The sequence below is a fragment of the Aulostomus chinensis genome, chromosome 11 (assembly GCF_037954235.1).
Source record: "Aulostomus chinensis isolate RoL2024-O1b breed Wild chromosome 11, RoL_Achi_v1.0, whole genome shotgun sequence".
NCBI classification, from domain to species: Eukaryota; Metazoa; Chordata; class Actinopteri; order Syngnathiformes; family Aulostomidae; genus Aulostomus; species Aulostomus chinensis.
In genome coordinates, this window is record NC_141330.1 from 13302381 (window position 1) to 13315812 (window position 13432).

At 41.0% G+C, this 13432-nt stretch overlaps 2 protein-coding genes across 3 annotated transcripts in view; one reads left to right on the top strand and one right to left on the bottom strand.

Annotated features, from left to right (window-relative positions):
* Nucleotides 1-4231, top strand: part of creb5b (cAMP responsive element binding protein 5b) — a 43264-nt gene extending 39033 nt beyond the window's left edge. For both annotated transcript variants that reach the window (XM_086218648.1, XM_086218649.1), the window contains exon 11: nt 271-4231. In XM_086218648.1, the coding sequence (XP_086074774.1) occupies nt 271-425 (155 nt within the window). In that variant the 3' untranslated portion in view covers nt 426-4231. The remainder of the gene's footprint in view (nt 1-270) is intronic.
* A 1815-nt stretch (nt 4232-6046) lies between these two features.
* On the bottom strand, nt 6047-11479 carry cpvl (carboxypeptidase vitellogenic like). Its single transcript, XM_086217257.1, has 13 exons — nt 11364-11479; nt 11064-11242; nt 10862-10983; nt 9409-9523; nt 8772-8830; nt 8621-8700; nt 8460-8526; nt 8144-8266; nt 7924-8055; nt 7287-7385; nt 6986-7159; nt 6726-6908; nt 6047-6649 (listed from the first exon to the last, which is right to left on the bottom strand). The coding sequence occupies exons 1-13, from the start codon at nt 11366-11368 to the stop codon at nt 6551-6553; spliced, it is 1437 nt and encodes a 478-aa protein (XP_086073383.1). The 5' UTR covers nt 11369-11479; the 3' UTR covers nt 6047-6550.
* Between the last annotated feature and the right edge of the window lie 1953 nt (nt 11480-13432).

Genomic DNA, 13432 nt, shown 5'->3' on the forward strand with positions numbered 1-13432 from the left:
ATTTTTTTGTTGTCTATTTATAGCCTGTTTTGACAGGTGAGATGTTATGTTTGAAATTAGTGTGTGATTTGTTTGAACTGTAGCTAATAAAATCAACTTTTTAATAATGACATTTGGTTTGTGTTTATTTTTATATTTGTATTATCGGTTATTTTAAGGCCTCTGTGAAGGTTACACGCGCACACTCTCGCTCTCTCTCACACACACACACACACACACACACGCACGCACACGCACACATTCTCAGTAATATTTCCTTTGTCTCCACAGGTCCAGAGAGCAGTCCGGCAGCCAGTCCAGTGCCAGCTTGCACGCAGCAGCAGGTCATTCAGCACAACACCATCACCACCTCCACCACAACTGTAGGGGGCAGCAATGTGCGCGGACAAGCCAACCACCGCACAGACATTAACCCCATCCACTAGGGACAAGAGTGACTGTAACCCTGGTTGTAGACCCCTAGTCTCCCCGCCTCACCCCTGCTTCTTGAGGGCCTCCAGCTGCACATGCTGCTCCCCAACCCCCACACCCCCACCAGCCCCTCACTCCATCAAGAGAAACCTCAAAGGCCTCTGAGGCTGTTCTTTATACAGTAGCCACAGTATGTATTTTTATAGATCAACCCTATTAATGCATAATGTTGTATGGTTTGTTGTCTCTTTTTTACATACATCCCTTTTTTTTGTGCTTTTGAGCAAAAGTGGAGTTTTGCAGATCTCATGCAGCGTTTAAGTGAGTTCGCCCTTTGTGTTCGTGGAACCAGAGGGGAGACTGTCATCTCATTAAGCAGCCATTACATCTCTGTATGATCGACATATGAGTCACATCATTTTCTGTGCATCACTGTGGACAGTATGTCAAGGGTATGCAGGATTTGTTGCGGTAAACTTTGAACAAGTGAAAGAGATGTTGCTAGGTCTGAAAACCTGTTGCCATTTTGTGTTGAAGACAGGAATATGCAAGCAGGTGTAGCGATCCCTTTCCACCCTCGAAACCTCAATGACTGCTATCTCTGTCAGTGGTATTCTTAAAGGAACACGCCAACTTTTCGGGGATGCTCCTCAAACAAGAGGATAGCTACCCTTCTCTCTCCTGCATTTCTGAGCTGACACCCACAAAAAACGGCTTACTGCTAGTTCGATTAGTACAAAGAATAATAGTGGATGGACGGGTTAGCATTCCTCCATTTTGTCTGCTTATCTTCCAAAACCTATAATCCCTCCTCTGTCTATACTGGTTTTCATGGATAAAATTCAGGATCTGGATGGTCCCTAAGTAAACGTCCTCATTCTCTCTTACTAAGTAGACCATCATTAATACTAGCAGTCTGCCTTGCCTGGAAAGTGGTTCTGGCCATGTGTCTGAACCTAAAATTACAATATATTGGGATTTTAAATGGTAGCCTCAGAACAACTTCCTTAGCTCTATTAATGCAGGCAAAGACTGTTTGGAGTAAATGTACCTGATGACGTTTGACTAAGACACGCTAACACTTGCCACCCACTACCATTCATTGTGCTAAGCTACCTAGCTGTCAGGGTCTCAGGGTGGTCTGGCTGTCGGGAAGGATGGACAATGGGAGTATTTACCCCTAAGTTGGTGTGCTCTTTTAAAGAGTGTAACAAAATACATCATGATGGTGAAAATATGATCAAAGGAAAGCAATACAAGGCAGTATTGATCATCTACTGTATGTCCACAGAACGATCAGCAGGGCCAAGCCAGTCTGGTCCCGTGGACATATGATGCTGTTACAGCTACAGAACTGTACACTGTGATACCAGTGAGGCAGCTTAGGGGTTGAAACTCCAGTGCTCTCCAGGACCAACTGAAGCTTTAATTATTGAATTTTATGTGTGTTTGTGTATCTGAGTCCATATTTTTGGATTCAAATTCCAAATGAAAAAAAAACAACATTTGATTGATCTGCATAATTTTGGGTGTGCATGTGATTATGTATTCTATGTGTTTCGCCTTCTTTCCTCTGCCGAACAAAGTTCAGCAGGTGTGTAAAGAAAGAAGATAAAATAAGAGTGCGTGAGAAAAGTTGTGAGCGTGTTTTTTCTGATTGTAATCCTACAACTGGCATAGTGTTAAGCAGAGTTTCTAAAGAGACGTTTTATGCCTGTGCTTTTGAAAATGTCACAATGTGCCTGAAGTTTTCTTCAAATGTTTTGTTGGCTTACTGTAGGCAACCGAATGTCACATTCGAACTCCTTAATGATCATTTCTTCACACACTCAGATCCAGTTGATTCTCACTGATTCACTACGCCATCGTTAGTTACCGTCGCCAAGGAGGTCATGTAATCAGTGCCGTTTGTTTGTGTGTCTGTTAGCAGGATTCTGTAAAATGTTTGAGGCTGACTCTCACCAGACTTGAGGAAGGGGTGTGGTTTCAGCCACGGAGGAACTCATTCAGTTCTGGGTCGGGTCTGTTTAAAGCTATAGTGCTGAGTATCGGCTCCGCTGTAGCCACTCCCTCAGTACAGGTTCGGCTGTAAAAAAAATGAATGGATTGTGTTGGGCGTTGCACAACCCCCAGTGAAATGGCTCCTTTCACTATCAGAATGTGATCCATTTGGTCTGATAAGATTTGGAAGGTTTTAAGAACCGCATGATGACGTTGTTTATCCGTGTTCAAGTTACCAGAGCTCTGGCCAGTAGCCTTCCTGGCGATGGCGTAATCTGCTGTGTCTGTTCAGTTGTGGTGGATTAATTGTTCTAAGTGCCGTGCAGCCTCTATGAAATGACTTGTTTGACTCATCATCTGAATTTGATCCATTTTGCCTAATAACATTCAAAGGTTTTGAAGAAATTCTTCAAGTTAGCTTCAGGCAAGTAGCTAGCTCTGCCTTCAGAGCAGGCACACTATGTACCAGATTTACTTGACAGCGATGAACTCAACGAGCATCATGTAAACTCATTTGGCGAATGCTTGAATGTAAAGTTCCAAAATACGATGCACTAGAGCTTTAACATAGTGACAAATGTCACTTTTCACATGGGGTTGGGCGAAGGTCTTTACTCTTCATCGTCACATCACCTTGGCGGAGGTACGCACCGTCCAGTTTGAGCTGTTCTTGTCTTGGATGTCTGCTGCATGTTGGTGCTCAAGCCAGCTGACTGAAAAAAATAATTGACCTCTGACTTCTTCATTAGTCTTATCTTTCTCAGGCCTTCCTCTGTGTCTCAGATTGGCGAAGGATAAACTCGACCAGAACTCCACTTTCTGACTTGGAATGTCAATTCTTTAGCCTGATGACCATAATACACTGTGTTTTACAGTAAGAATGGAGGAAATACATTCCGCTGACAGGTGGAGCGATCCCAGAGCTGTCTATGCACTTTGTCCTCTGCCATGCCAGAGGCTAGAATAGCCATATTAATGTCCCAGTAAGTCTCAGTGATCCCCTTTTCACACACCAGCGAGAACCTTAACTGTTTGGTTTTAAGGAGAGAAATGTGCCTGGCATGTATTACTGTCAAAAGAAAGACTTGGAGAGTTCATATTGTAAGATGGACGCAGCACCAGTTAGTCGGTGCCCCTTTATATTCTGGAAACAATCCCAGTTGTATCAAAGATGAAGGAAGCTTACCTGTGAATTGGAGATGCTCTTTACCTTGGTTATATTCACATTTACGTAGAGGCTTTAAGACTGTTTACATCTTATCCTTTGCATCCGTGCATGTGTGCAGGATCGTGTGTGTGTGTGTGTGTGTGTGTGTGTGTGTGTGTGTGTGTGTGTGTGTGTGTGTGTGTGTGTGTGAGCTGATGAAATCAGAGAAACAGCTTCTCTTTAAAAAAGGGCTTTGTTCTACCAACCCTATCAAATAAAGCTTGCCTTATTTTGGTTGTTTTGCAACCTCATCTTGATCATGAAACCATTGCAAATCCCCACCACCACCACCACACACACACACACACACACACACACACACACACACACACACGTACACGCCATACACACATGAGAAAATATAGTTAAGACCTCAAAATACTTTCAAACTGGAATCAGTCAGAGGATGTTGCTGTTTTGAAATTGAAGTTTGTTTTGTTTTTGGGTTTTTTTTCGACAGGTTGTGTTACTACATAGGCAGGCAAAGATAACAGATGGCAGTACGGTATGAGTGTACACGTGACTGTGTGTGTGTGTGTGTGTGTGTGTGTGTGTGTGTGTGTGTGTGTGTGTGTGTGTGTGTGTGTGTGAGAGAGAGAGAGAGAGAGAGATTGAGAACAATTCCTGTGCATTAATGATGTTATAATTGTGTTTAAATCTTAAAAAAAACAAACAAACCTATAAATATTGTACATAAAGTCATTAATTTCTATAATCATGTACATGTAATGCAACCACCTTTCTTTTTGAAGGGAGTCCATGTGTGGTACATGTGTGTAAATAATATTTGCATAGCACTTGTTGCATTTCGTTATATGTCAAGCCTCATTTCAGCGCTTATATTGTTTATATGTAATGAACTGATTCTTGCCTGCATAACTTTGTACATTATTTTTTGTTGTTGTGGTTGTTGTTGTTGTTGTTGCCTGTAATGACGTTGTCTCCATTTTTGTTTTGCATTTGTACAGATGTTAAAGTTATCACTGCAGTTACATTACGGTATGAAAATAAAGCACTTGTTCTGTAACATACGACGAATAATCTTGTGACATCACAGCGATTATTTTGTGTACAAATAGTTCGCAATTCTCTGATTGAGTCTCCCTAAACATGTTGTTGAACCTCAAATTAAATAGTTCCTGCAAAGCCTTAGAGAACGAATGAATTATTAAACTGTCTTTACTTTACAACTGTCTTTACAACTTTATAATTGACAGTATCACAGTTCACTCTAGTACGCAAATATTTTTTAATAACAGATGACTTATATATAGTCAGCGTCAGCATGCACATCCTTCAACAAATACTTCAGATGTCATGAGATTTATAAATTGATGTTTTGTTTTGTCTTGAAACAAAAGTGATGACTTCATTTCTTAGTTTTGGCGATGATGTGACTACTCTTTGGGGCACACTGACACCTGGTGTACAGTTTGATAACTACAACTTTTTTATTCCAGGAGCGGTAAAGTACTGCCATAACTGGATACCTCACAGGACTGTTGCTGGACACACACACACACACACACACACACACACACACACACATATATATATATATATATATATATATATATGTGTGTGTGTGTGTGTATATATATACACACATATATATATGTGTATATATATACACATATATATATGTGTATATATATATATATACACACATATATATGTGTATATATATATATATATATACACACATATATATGTGTATATATATATATATATACACACATATATATGTGTATATATATATATATATATACACACATATATATGTGTATATATATATATACACACATATATATATGTGTATATATATACACATATATATATGTGTATATATATACACATATATATATGTGTATATATATACACATATATATGTGTATATATATATACACATATATATATGTGTATATATATATACACATATATATATGTGTATATATATATACACATATATATATGTGTATACATATATACACACACATATATACACATATATATGTATACATATATATACATACATATACACATATACATATATATACGTATACACATATATATACGTATACATATATACATATATACACACACATATATGTATATACATATATATACACACACATATATGTATATACATATATATACACACACACATATATATACACATATATATATAAATAATATGCTGACAAATCATAAATTGAATGAATGTTCATAAAGGAACCACGTTTACTCTAATTTGCAGGGATTTCTGAAGGTAATTTCTGTAACTTCTCTAAAATTTTCATTGTTTTCTTCATTTCAGGATAGGATTCACATTGTTGGAAGGAATTATTCTTTTCCTTGTTCAAATTTTTATTGAAACCATATTTGCAGGGAAATCATGTTTTCCTTTGTCTCTACCGTAAATCACCCCTTGCAGGTTGGAGATTTCTTCAGCACTGTAACACTACATCTAGAGTCTAAGTTCGACACAACTTGCATTAGGAAATAATGGGTTTTGATCAAATTTCTATCAACTGTTCAGCCACAGGCTGTAAATGTCGCTGCTCCGGACATTCAAGACACGCCAGCTTAGAAAAAGCACTTTATTTTCAACGGAATTTTCTCAACCATTATCTCCAACCGTGCACTCATCAAAACACAAGCATATCTCACCCAGTGACGACAGACAGGAAATCAACCCAAAAATATCACAGAACTTTAGCCTGATAATCTGACTTAAATGCATCAAGTTTTTGCACCATTAATAATTGATTGCGAGATGGTGAAGCAGGCTGGGATCAGTTCACAGGGCAGCCCTTCGAGTCCCATCGGCTAAAATTCTGAATTAAACAATCAATCGCTGGCAAATCCAGCAATGCAATGAGACAATCAGCGCCCCTTTAGCCGAGTCATTCATCAAAGATTTGCTCTCGATCATATCCAGCCCCGCGTTGACAGGAATCTGTCCATCATATCAAAGGACCTCGCCGGTTGGTCATAAGGTAAAATATGTCCCCCTCCTCGGATGATGACCTGAGTGAAACCAGAACAGATGTTAAAAACAGCTGTTTGTGGAGTACCTGTCGCACTCTCCTGAAAACCTGCTCACCTGGAAGAACTCTCGCACTTGTCTGACGTAACCGGCCACCTCCGTGTCACCGGGCTGAAGCTTCCAGTGGAAACGAGGTGCTGTTTTGTATTCAGCGGCTCCGCTCCAGTTGACCGTAGGCAGGAAGCGCTCAGTCAGAGGAGCAGCTACGATGACGTCCAGCTGACCACTGTAGATCAAGACCTGCATAGGGACCAGGACACGAGTGTCAACCATATTAGATCTGGATCTACAAACTGACAGAACCCCAGAGTCCTGACCCTGTAGTTGTCCATCAGAACCCCCAACCAGGGCTTGATGCTCTTCATCACATCCTCCAGGAGGTGCTTCTCCACTTCAGAGCCGTCATGGAAGGTCAGGTTGCCTACATGGATGGCTTTTCGTACCACTGGGAGAGTCACAAACTGGGAGAAATACTCTTGATCTTCAGGTTCCTTTAGTGAACACACACACACACGCACACACACACACACTATGTGGTTTAGTGTTTTAAGTAGATTACTGTTGTCCTCAGAGGAGTCAAACAAGCATGGATACACTCAGATTACTGTCTGAAAGTACCTGACACGACATGTAGTTGAAGTAGTTGGTGCAGCCTGTGGCGTTCTGGAAGAAGGATGGATACGGCAACATGTCGCCATTCAGCAAACTGTCAAATACCTGAGGTCAGAGATGTAGAAACCCTCAAGAAAAAAACTTCGTTGAACAAAGGTCACGCCACTACGGAGCTGCTCTGTTGGTTGAAAGACGACTGCGTAACTGTTTCAAAGTATTTGAAGACGTCAGCTCATGTAGAAAATGAAGGATTTTAGTTACTTATACAATTCTGTTGGCAAATTTACATGAAGGAATGCAGTAATAAAAACAATGAGAAAGATTTACCATTGGGAAAATTTAGACTTTTGAAAGCCCTCTAGTATTGATCTTTATCTCTATTTCCCAACATTTGTATTGCTGGTTTACATCACTGTTATTTTCTGTTCACTGCAGTGGAGTTTCACCAGTGACAGACTAGTAAAGGCTCACCTCATGTCACCACCGCCTGCCATGATGGAGTGTGTCTACTATGTCAATCAATCGTAACACAATATTTATAATCAATGTTTAAATGATCCCAACTATCGACGGTGGCGGAAAACAAAACCTTTGAATGATGAGGGATGTTAAAAAAAAAAAAGTGACGACGGTAAATACTGACCTGAAAAGCCTCGACCCACTTCTGCTGCTGGATGAGTTTGACCCCGTAGTCCGTCTGCCCCACCACGTACTCTTTCTGGACTTCATCGATCATTCCTGTTTGATACATGAACTCACCGTAACCGCCCAACATCTGCGAGCGAGAGAGAGAGAGAGAGATGCATGAGACGACTAAGCAGGTCAAAGGTCACACTACATAGGCGCTGTTGTCATCTACGTACCATCTCAGGATCACAAAGCCCATCGCCGATGGCCATTCCCCTGAAGTTGATTTTCACCTTCGCGGTGGGGTTGTTTTTATGGATGTAGTATGAAACGGCAGGAACGTACTTCCCAGCATACGACTACACAGACACAGATGAGTGAGGGACTTTATCCCCGCCAGGTTCATTTGGTTTTATTCAATCAAAACTACTGCAGTGTTGGTTTGTTACTGTGCGCACCTCTATAAAGAATAAGAAGATGCATTAACCTGGAAATAATCATCCGAACTAGCATTATGTGTGCAATATTAGCTTTAAAAAAAAAAACACTTGCCTCGCCAGTGGCGTAGAAATCATTGGACTGATACTCAGGAAAGATTTGGAAGAACTGCGTTAGAGCACTTGGGGAAAAAAAAAAGCAGACAAAAAGAATTAGAGTTGGATAGTTTCGCAACCGAGCTTGAAAAATGTCTGAGTTAGCAGGCAGCGCCGTACCTGTACAGATCCCTGCCAACGTCATCCTGGTCCTGAGCGAAGCCTCTGTCGTCATCAGTGAAGCTGAAACCCGTCCCGACCTGGAGAAATGGAGCATGCTGAGACTGGCGCACGGACACCAGCCACCTGGACTGAAACATCTGGCACGTACCGGATTGTCGATGTATAAAACCGAGTATCTGGTGGTCCAGGCGAAATCTCTCAAACCCACTGAGAAGAGAGAGAGAAGCTCAGCAGCAGACATTCACTCAGTCACTACAGTTTCAATTTGCAATCTACTAAATCCTCATCACTGCAACCTTTGCAGGATCCACCTGGATCACATTTTCTGATAAAACTACAGAATACAAACAAAACAACAACAAGAAAAAGACAACTGATTCATTATGGTGAATGAACTAGCATTTGTTTATATATATAAAAATATAAATCATAGTTCAGGCATGCACTTTTTAAGAATAGGCTATAAATAATACAAAATATAAAATATGCTAAAATATTCCATTAATGGATACATTAACAACAGGTATATATGGTGGCTAACTGAACTGCATAAAATGAAAATGACTTCTAAATTTCAGTTTTGCAGTAAAAAGCAACCTCACTACAGTACAAAGCAGAAAATAACATACGTAATTTCTTGCAAAGAATATGAATTATTTTAAAGTAGCAGCACTCGCAGAGCTCAGACCTCCACCAGGTGAATTCACTGGCAAGAGAACGATGAAGAGGTTGTAAAAGTGTGTTTTGGTGCGTCTTCAGGTTAACTGTCCGGCTCTGGTTCTCACCCGTCATGTTCTTATAAACCACGTACGGTCCGTGTTCCACGAAGAGACCGAACATGGAGGTTCCACCTGGGCCACCCTGCAGCCAGAGCAGCACGGGGGGCTTCTCCTGGGTGGGCTGTCAATCACACAGATTTAAAGACCTCAGCGCCATCTAGTGGTGACTTTAGTTTGTCCACAAGAGTAAACAGTTTAGTCAGGAAATGACAAACCGTGTGTGTCTTATTACTCTTTTTTTAACGGTTGAGTGACAAAACGGAGCTCAGGGTTCTTCTTAGTGAGGGTTTTTATTTTCAATGCTCCTGTGTGATTTGGGACATTTAAGATTATTTCTGAACCTCCATTACATGTTTGTTTGTTTTATTTCATTACATTTGAAGTATCATTCAGAGAAAATAAAATAATTGTGATTACTGTGGATGCGTATATAAATAAGTTTATTTTGCGCATTCTGAAAAATACATGTACGTCATGAGTCAGCCCTTACTGCACGGTACATGACTGTGAATGATGAATTATGAATTTGAGTTGCTTTTAGATTCAACAAAAACATATTTCCAAACTAATCCGGGCGATTCCTGTTAATCGGAAACCTTTGCTATCTATCACGGCTGGCATTCCTGCAACAGTTGACAACACAGAGGCAAACTCCTGAGTACACGCTGCTTGAAAGCCTCCAGATAAAGAAACGTCCACAGAAAAGCAGGATGGCGAAATCTGCTGTCAGACTGCAGCGCTGACACACAGGCGACTCCTGAACATGTCAGAGGAGGGAAAATTTAAAAAAAAATTAAAATAAATTTTGGAAATACACTTGTTGTCTATCCTCCCCAGAGTATTAGATACCATTCTCTCCACTGCAGGAGCATCAGGGACTTGCGACCCTGAAAAAGCTAAGCTAGTTAGCTTAGCGCAATGAAGAGTGGTTGATGGGAAGTGTTAGTATTTATAGCGAATTTATAAGGTTCAGGGTCTTTTTTTTAGTCCAGCAGTAAACATCCTCATCCTCTCTGCCAAAGTAAGCCATGATCAACAAGACATAGCTCTTCTTGACATCAACAATCGTGTCGTCAGCTGAAGTTACCAGGGGGCTTTTCAGGTGCTATGTCTCATCGCCCCGCCCAGCTGTTTTGTCAGGAAATAAACAAACTATGGGTTTGATTCTGAAATCTTGAGGCATCGTCATTTGGAAACGTTATTTCCTGCAAATGTTGTGCACAACTCCGATTACATGAATGCAGGAAAGGACTATTTCTGATGGATGTAATGGATGACTTTTGACAGAGGTCTGCTAACACTTCCCATCCACTACCATTCATCGTGCTAAGCTAACTAGCAGTCAGCTGGTCCCTGTGGCTTCCTCATGCACACAGGGGAGAGAAGGGGATCCATCTTCTTGTCTAGTTCTGGGACAATAACTGTATTCCCTAAAAATCTGGTGCGTTCAGAACCTTACCATCAGTGCAGGGAAGAACCAAAAGAAGAGGTTGCTGTTGTATTTTTTGTTGACTGTAAGATAACCAGCATGACCCTTCACGTTGTCACCGGGCAGGTCTCCTACCAAACTCAATCTCCTGGCTGAAACAAACAAGCAGAGTTAACAAGCTGGAACTGAGGAAGCGTCTGACTGACACCACGGCAGCAGCAAACGTGGGTACCCTCATCTATGGCGCCCTTCTCCAGGTAAGGGGTGAGAAAGAGAGGAGACCCGGGGTCGACGCCACTGAAGCCGCTGATACGGTGAGATTTCCGGCAGAAAAGGGACGAGCATCCCCTGGAGTGTGCAGCGTCCAGACAGGCCAGCAGCAACAGGAGCCCTACTGTATCCCTCCACAGCCTGCCGAAATACACACTTGATCAGTGTCGTGTGTGTGTGTGTGTGTGTGTGTGTGTGTGTGTGTGTATGTGCGTGCGTGAGTGGGCTAAAAAACAACTGACACACGTTGAATTGTACTCACCTCATGTTCTCCGTCCCCTCTCAACAGCCCGTGTCACCGAGTGAGCTCGTGAAGGCTGAATCACATGAGCGGCTGAGCCGTGGTCACGTGACAACTTCTGGATCACGTGATCAGGGTGACGCTCGGTGTGCCTCTATTTTTTTTCACCTCAAATTTATTTACATTTTTTTGACAGAACAGAATAATACTTACCAACCAAAGCGTAGAGAAAAACTACATTAATTAAAAATGCTTGACCCTGAAGAAAATAATAATTTGTCCTCCTCATTCTCTTCAAAATCTATAAATGTGTTTTTCTTGAAGCCGAATTGTTTGTCAAGTTATAATGTTTTTTTTGCCAACAAAAAAAAAGTTCTACATCCACCTTAAGTATTCTGATATACACGCACTGATAAAACTAGAGATTGATCACCTTCCCCTCAGGTGCTGCCTCGCGGGAAATGTCTCATGACACGTCACGTGACATGATTTTAAAAGTCACTAAAGTCACTTTATTTTCTCTTGTCTTTATTTTTATTTTGTCTCGTCTTTGTTTCCTATGAATGCACTTTATGGAGTTTTTTTTTTTAAATCTCGTTGTACATAGTGCAATGACAAACATTGATTGATTGATAGATTCATTGATTTTAAAAATCACTCAAATAAAAGAAAGGGGTGGTGTGACGCTAAACAGGATAAGACGATAAGAGGTAGAAAATGGATGAATGGATGGAAGGATGGAAGGATCTGTTCATAAGAATATCAAAAACACAAGTTTCCTCTGCCTATAGAATAATAAATGAAACAATTGTCTTATTTATATTTGTTTTGTTGGTGTTTAGATGGAAGCTCTACTTTGTTAGGTTTTCCATTCCACACAACCAAAAGATTTTAATATTGCCACGTGCAAAGGCTCCTTCATGTATAAGGAAAGGTTTTGTATGGAATTTGACGCGTCTATTACATCCGTCCTCTCCATCCAGGATAGGTGCCGGCCTCGGGAGCTGAGGGAGATCAGCTGTGTTGTGCATCAGGTTAGTTTCCACAATCTGTAGCGTAACTTACCCCTGAAAGTAGTTTGTTTTTTTATATAATTACATTTAGACATTATTTATAATTAGTAATTTGCCTTTTGATAACACGGATTCCTCCAATGTAGGAAAACGACAGCTCGTTACATTTTTGATGAGGACCTGCATTACATCTGACTTTTGTTTTCATGATTTCAGCTACAGATCTGCAGTTTTTTGCAGCGCCAGAAGATAATTCACACTGACCTCAAACCCGAGAACATCACGTCAGTGGAATCAGCCTCTGAGGGTCTGGCTAGTGGGTTATGGAATAGATAGCCTTTCTGACTCAACAGGATCTGACTGGTGCAGACGTTCTGACGCGGCACAAGTAAGATACAGTCGAGCTCGAACCTTTATTGTTTTATGTCAATGAAAACCTGATCATTGAATATTTAATTGTCAAGTGTGGGCCATGAGCAGGAGGAAGGTTTCTCCTCATCTCAGAGCTCCAGAGATCCGACTCGGGGCCCCTTCTAAGAGGCCATGGACGTTTGGTCAAGAGGTGGTATCCTCCATGCAGTGGGGCAGCCACCACATCGTCCACTCAACGCTGGCATGTTACACCAACAGGTTCCTTCATGTACCAGTTTAGGAAGAGGAACTTAAGCAGTGGAGAGCAAAGGTCCTTCTCTAAATATGCAAAAGTCAATCCAGACTTTCCTTCAGTCTGTCACGGTTTAGATCAAATGCTCTAACTCAAAAATGTCTTGCAAAAAAAAAAGGTTTTGTAACTTAAACATGAGAACATACAACTATTTCTCAGTTTTTAATCCTTTTATTTTTAATTCTGATGCCACACAGATGTTCTTTGCTGGTGACATCGTGCCAGTCCTGAAATAGACCACCAGATGTCAGCACAGGAAGAAAATGGGTGGTCAACATCTGACCTCTGATCTAGTTTGAAACATTTACTGTATATTGCAAATGACCCTAAGAGTACAGCTGGAGTGCATCATTCCAAGATAGGGTGAGTAAAGCGCCAAAGAATTCCTGATTAGCAAGACGTAGTCTCGGCAA

Coding starts and splice junctions, on each gene's coding strand:
- cpvl (XM_086217257.1), bottom strand. Junction 9,524..10,861: donor GGTTCTTCCCTGCACTGATG/GTAAGGTTCTGA, acceptor TGTGATTGACAG/CCCACCCAGGAGAAGCCCCC. Junction 8,527..8,620: donor GTTGGCAGGGATCTGTACAG/GTACGGCGCTGC, acceptor TTTTTCCCCAAG/TGCTCTAACGCAGTTCTTCC.